At 41.6% G+C, this 6,525-nt stretch overlaps 1 protein-coding gene across 2 annotated transcripts in view; it reads right to left on the reverse strand.

The window, feature by feature from the left end:
* Positions 1–3,890, reverse strand: part of SEC22C (SEC22 homolog C, vesicle trafficking protein) — a 20,396-nt gene extending 16,506 nt beyond the window's left edge. Inside the window, exons 1-3 of one of the 2 annotated variants that reach the window (XM_005428193.2) lie at positions 3,835–3,890; positions 2,226–2,414; positions 1,587–1,796 (exon numbers count right to left, since the gene is read on the reverse strand). In XM_005428193.2, coding sequence (XP_005428250.1) covers positions 1,587–1,768 — 182 coding nt within the window. In that variant the 5' untranslated portion in view covers positions 1,769–1,796; positions 2,226–2,414; positions 3,835–3,890. Of the gene's footprint in view, positions 1–1,586; positions 1,797–2,225; positions 2,417–3,834 lie in introns of those variants that run through there. The other variant, XM_031062953.1, reaches the window with a different exon arrangement.
* Between the last annotated feature and the right edge of the window lie 2,635 nt (positions 3,891–6,525).

A 6,525-nucleotide genomic window follows, 5' to 3' on the forward strand; every position in this document is an offset into this window, starting at 1 on the left:
TCCTGCTGCTCCCAGCTCCCAGCTGGGATCAACACCATGCCTTCCTAAAAGCACCTTTTCCAAGTTGTCCATAATTTATGGCCTTTTTGCCATGGATCCAATTGCACTGCTCTCATTCCAGAGCCAGGTTGAGCTGCCGCACAAACCACAGCAGATTAAAGGCTGCAGCACTTGCTGGCATCAAAGGGCACAAGTTGGCTTTGAGTGAAAAGGAATTGAGATGAAAATCTCTGCTGTAAATTCGTGTATTTTTTAACTCCCCCAAAAAAGGGATGCTTCGTTTTAGCTTCACTTAAAGTTTTCTTCCATGTGCTCACCAGAAATGCAACCACCAGGTAAAACTCACTTCTTAAATGAGTTTAAACAATTTTTTTCATTTTTTTCTCTGTAATTTCTTTAAAATTTTCTTCTCCTAAACTAAATCATTCCAAGGTACTTGGATGCCTTCTTAAAGGGATTTGTAGAAATCCATGATTCTCCAACTGCTAGGAGTAACAAGCACTGCCCATTTTTGCTGCCCAAAATGAAAATTAACATGAGCAAAATATATATAAATAAGAAATTTAAATATACAACTGTGTATAAATATTGTGTATGTATCTATAAATATATAACTAAAAGTGCATAAGTACTGTGTATGTATATAAAATATATAAGTAAATACATATATATACTGTGTATGTATATTAAATATATAACTAAATGTGTATAAATATTGTGTATGTATATTAAATATATAAGAAAATACACATATATACTGTGTATGTATATCAAATATATAATTAAATATATATACTGTGTATGTATACAAAATAGAAACCTAAATATATATATATTGTGAATGTATATAAAATATATAACTAAATGTGTATAAATATTGTCTGTATATAAAATAGGTAACTAAATACATATATATACTGTGTAAGTATATAAATATATTAATATGCATAAATATTGTGAATATATCTATAAATGTATAACTGTGTATAAATATTATGAATGTATATAAAATATATAACTAAATGTGTATCAATATTGTGTATGTGTATAAAATATAAACTTAAATGTGTATAAATACTCTGTATATATATAAAATATATAAGTAAATATATATATTGTATGTGTATATAAAATATATAATGAAATACATATATTGTGTATGCATCTATAAATATAAAACTAAATATGAATAAACATTGTTTGTGTATGTACATGTGAAGATGTAGAAATGTATGTGTATTTATATGTATAAATATAAGTCCAAAATGAAATCTATGTAAATATAATACAGTATAAAACAAATAACAGTTATGTAAGTGTATTTATATAAATTAACATACAAATACAATATATAAATATATATATATGTATAAATAAACACATGCTCACTACACTGAACAGCAATTGAGGAATGAGCTTCAAAATCATTGGAGTTCACACCCTACACAAGCAGTGTGGCATTTCAGGCTGGAATCAGGCACTGCAGATCACACCCACAGTATTATTTCAATGTAATTCCAACCCCCAAGAGCAATATTTCAAAAATTAAAGGCAAAACCCCCCAGCAGAGCAGAGCAGGGACTCACTGGATGCTGAGGTTACGTCCTTTGGCCGTGCCCCGACTGGGGTACCGCGCCAGGATGGAGGACAGAGCCTTCAGCCTCTTCCTGCACTCCAGAAAGTCCTGGTTGAGATGGAAATCTGTGGAGGCTGAGAGGGGAAGCCCATCCCTCACCCTCACCACACAGGCAAAGAAGATCATGGACATTCTCCACGGGAGTATTCATGAGGACAACCTGGAAATGAAAGGTTTGAGTCAGTTCGTTCTGAAATTCCAGGCAGGATGAGAGTGAGTTCACCACTGAAACTGAACAGCACCTCTGGTGACACCTCTGCCACTGCAAGGCGACCAAACTGTTCTCAAAACTCATGGCTGTGCCCAGTTCTTGCCTCTCAGATTAGAAGATGAAGCAGAGGATTTGACAGGACAATTATCTACCTGAAAAATATTCTTGTTTTCCCTCCTGTTTTGCCCAAAGCATCAGAAAGGCTGAGCAAAGCTCTCACAGGTGTTTGTGGAAGCTGCTGTGCTGATCCCACATCCCACTGATGTGCTGCATCCAAAAACCTGCCTGAGCATGGCACTTCTCTATTTTCTAGCGTAACACACAAATCCAAAAATAAATTTTAGGCTAGAGCCCACCAGGTTATTTTTACAGACTCACCTAGGGCTAAATATAGAATAAAAGTTGCCCTCTTTTGACTTCTTCCTCTTTAAGAGGTCACAAACTCCCGTGGAAAGTTATTCTTGGGCTTCACCTGGCATATTCAGAACATGCAGAGATGTGTCCTTCAGACATACCATGAGGATCCAGGGCACGGTGTCAGAGGATTAACAGCACTTCATATCATCTCTAAAAGAGAATCAGAATGAACTAATGAAAAATTAGTTTAAAAACTTCATTAATTGCCTGTTTTTACATGCATTTTTACCATCAGATCTCCTGTGAAGTGGGAAAACATATCCTAGGAAGTGTTTTGCCTGAAGGAAAACAAACAACTCATTTTCTTATCTAATATATTCATTTCTAGACTCATTCAAAGATGCTGTGGAATGACATGCAAAATATTTATGATGCCCCAATCATAATTTTTTTAAGTTATATCAGTAAAAGAGCAGCTCTAAATCAGCAGATTTAAAGGGATTATCACAAACAACTCAAGGAATTAAAAAAGGGGAAAAAGGAGAACCGAAGGCATTTACTTGGCTTCAGGCAAACTGCATAAATAAAGCATTGGGGAAATAAAAAGAAGGGGAAAAAAACCACTTTGTGAAGTCAAACTTTTGATAGAGAGAACAACTGCTTTGACCAGCCCTGTATCACACAATTCATTAGGATGCTCAAAGTGTCTTTGAAATGTGGCTCTTCAGGATGAGCTTTTCTTGTCTGAGAAGTCCAGAGAGCAAAACCTTCTCTAATTCAGGCACCACAAACTCTCCTGATGTCTGATAAGGGCTGAGTTCCTGCCACAGGCAGCACTGAGAGGGTCTCATTTCTGCCCCACAGGAACCATTCCCACAGAAATTGTGGGAACCATCCCTCTGTCCAAGGTTTCAGCACATTAAAGCAACTGCAATTATCAGAGGGTAATTATCAGAGGAATTAGCAGAAAGCACAATGGCACAAAACTTGTTTCCTTAGAAAAGCAGATTAAAACTACAGAAGATCAGACATCTCTTGAGAAGTGTTATCTTGAACTTTTTAAACAGAGATTAAAGAATTAGATGTGATTTTTTTCCACAGTTCTCTTCCAGCTGTCATTTAAGTTGTGAAAGCAAACTAAGCTCACAAACTCCAACACACATCAGAAAGAATTTCAACAATAATCATGATTGTTATAAATCAGTTTGAAACATCCCATCAATCTTCAATGTGCCCATAAGCATTGATAAAACAGGGTAGAGAATTTTCATATGAAAGTGAAATAAACCCCAAAAATATGAACTTTAACAGAAATATTAACTTTAACACAGCCAACTTGTTGCTCAGAATTGCAGTTTTAGAGTGAAGGGTTGGTAATGCTGATGAAGTTTAGCTCCAAAATAACTCCAAAACCAGAAGATGATCAGGACAATGAGAAAGCACCAAACTGAGAAATCAAAGACATTTCCTAAAACCTACCCAGCCCATGAAATTATTCAGCTCCCTATGCCACTATCAGTAAGAGTTGAAATTTAAATACCCATATTTTTTATTAATCACCAAGGATAACATCATGTATAATTAACCAACTGCACGTAGAGAGTTTTCCAACTTTCCAAGATGTACAAACCTTCCTGCTGCAGTGCCTGATGCTGTCAGCTGCCCATCAGAGGGATCCTTTGCTCTGAGAAAGAAAGATCCAGGAAAACTTCCAAATTAAATGCCAGACTTCACTGGAGAAAGGAATCCACTCTCCTTCCTCAGAAAAAAGAGGTGCTGGGTTTTCCTTTTCCTTTGGCACAGCCCTTGCTACTCTCCCATCAGATGGTCAGAGCTGTGTGGTTTTGGCAAGTGACAGCCACCAATGGCACTGCCCTTGGAATTTTAACTACTTGCAAGCCAGTTCTGCCACGTCACCTGTGCCCAAGCACAGAGTGACACAGCTCATCGAGGTGTGCCCATGGGCAGGTGGCTCAGTGCTGTCACTGTGTCACCCTGGCTGCCCTTTCCTCCTGCACACTCTCTGTTTGCTCAGCATCAGCAGCCCAAAGATCTGCCACTGCCAGGACGTGGCAGCTCTTTGACCTTGGCTCTGAACTTGGACAATGAACTCGAGGCTCTGCATTCAAATCTTGCAGAGTTCACAAGTGACAGCATCACGGCAGCATCTGGCACAAAGCAGAACCTTGGGAAGGATTTCAAGCAATTATTTCAGAAGAACTGGTTATAATTTAGGACTGAAGGAAACAAAGTTGGTTTTTTTTTTCATTTCTTGAAGCACCTGGACACCCAACAATGCTTCAGAGTAAAACTGCCCAGTGCAAGACTCACATTAACAGCCCCAATCTCAGAAAAAAGCAATTCCTCAGTGTATCTGTGACCTGGAGCACAATTCCCCCTTCCCTCACTTCCCAGGGAGCAGCCAACTCTCCCCTGGCTGAGCAGGGATTATCAAGGCAGCCTCAATCAGACCTCCTGCACTTTACTGTGTGTTACACAAGCTCCTCTGGGTAAGAAGATTACACCCAACTCAGCAGGCCACACTTCCCCAAATGCTCAACAAACTCCTGCCTAATTGCCTGGACTTAGAAAACAATCTGCTCAACAGGCTGTGAGAGCAAATGCAAACCAGTGCAGAGCTCATAAGGGAGATTGTATCAAAAACCTGGCTCTTTCAGAAATTATCTCACCAGCAAAAGCAGGTTTCCTTCCAAGAATGGCACACTGCTCCCAAAATATGTGACCAGGATGTCTCTCAAGTATTCACTGTCTCTCCCTGTTCAGACACATCTCCCTGCTCTCTAGAGGTGTCCAGCTTCAACCCCATCTGCTTTGTCCAGTTCTGACCTGCCTGCTGAAGGAAGAGCCAAAAGCTTTAGTGGATGTTCCCATGGTCCTGAAGCAGAATGTGAATTTTTTTGGACACGTGACAGATTTATATATGACCAGAACTATTGCCCTAAACCATCCTTCCTCAGGCAGGTGATCTCCAGAGGGAGCCCTGGACAGCTACAGGTGGGATGAACATCAAAGAGGTTCAGGTTGACTCATCAAACACAAAACCTGAGCTGCAGCTCCACTGCTGCTTTGGGTCTCACCCAACAAGGATGTGGTTCATGAAGGAGATTTATCACCTCCCTGAGGGATCACAAAGTGGAGTTTATCTTCTTCTCAGATATATAAAAAAACAAATCCAGACCAGTGTTAAATTTCTCATTTTCTAAGATTACACCAGTATCCACCTGATCCTTCCCAGTGAGCTGCCTCCAAGGTGAGCAGCTACAGACACCCCAGACCCACCTTCCAGACTGAGCAGTGAATAAAAGCAATTTGAAAACACACTGCTATCTCAAATTTTAACACAGGATTTGAGCATATCCAGAGCTTTTAGGCTCCTATAAATCCTACAGGCTTACTCTTATCCCCAAGGGGAAGCATGTGGAAAAAACCCTTACCATCACAAATCTGTCTGCACACACTCCTGTGGATTACCAGAAATGAAGCACACACAAACCTCCAACCCCAGCATCCAGCTCCCACATCAATCCCACTGTTCCAACAGACAATCCTCCAAACCACACTGCAACAACTGTGTGATGCTCTGAGGCTCTGCCCCACCTTCATCTCTCAGAAACACCAAGTTCACCTGGTCCCAAATATTCACCCACCCCATCTGCCTCAATCCTGATGCCTCCCCAAGCCCAGCAGCTCATCCCTGTCCCTTGAGGATCCCACCTAAGGACCCATCCTACATCCATCCTCTTCCACTCATTACGCAGAACTACACCCTACTCACACCTCTCCTCCCCTACATTAAGCATCCTAAAATCCCCCAAAACAACCCCCTTCTCACACTCTTCAATAAACCCGGGCACCTCCAAAGCAAACACACCCATGCCCCCACTCAGGGCTCCGCTTTGTGCTGACAAGGCCTGCCACACACCCCTCCAGCACGCAGACACCCCAAAACCTTACCCCCATACCAAAACGTTATCCCTGCTCATCCCAAACCATCCCCAACCAACCTCCTCTCCCTCTACCCCTCAAGCACCCCAAGGAACCCCCAAATCCTATATCCTGTATCCCAACACACACATCCCCCTGCTCCCCACCACATCCCCAAACTCCCCTCATCGCCTTGCCAAGCACCCCAGACACCCCCACACCCCAATTTCACCCCGCTCCCTCCCAGTTCGCTCCCTACACACATCCCGGACCGCCCCGCCCCGGGGACGGAGGCAGAGGAAGAGGATGAGGAGGAGGGCCGGTGTCCCCCTGCCCAGCGGGACCCTCCGGAGCAGGGCCGGTGTCCCCCTGCCCA

The sequence above is a fragment of the Geospiza fortis genome, unplaced genomic scaffold (assembly GCF_000277835.1).
Source record: "Geospiza fortis unplaced genomic scaffold, GeoFor_1.0 scaffold34, whole genome shotgun sequence".
Taxonomy (NCBI): domain Eukaryota; kingdom Metazoa; phylum Chordata; class Aves; order Passeriformes; family Thraupidae; genus Geospiza; species Geospiza fortis.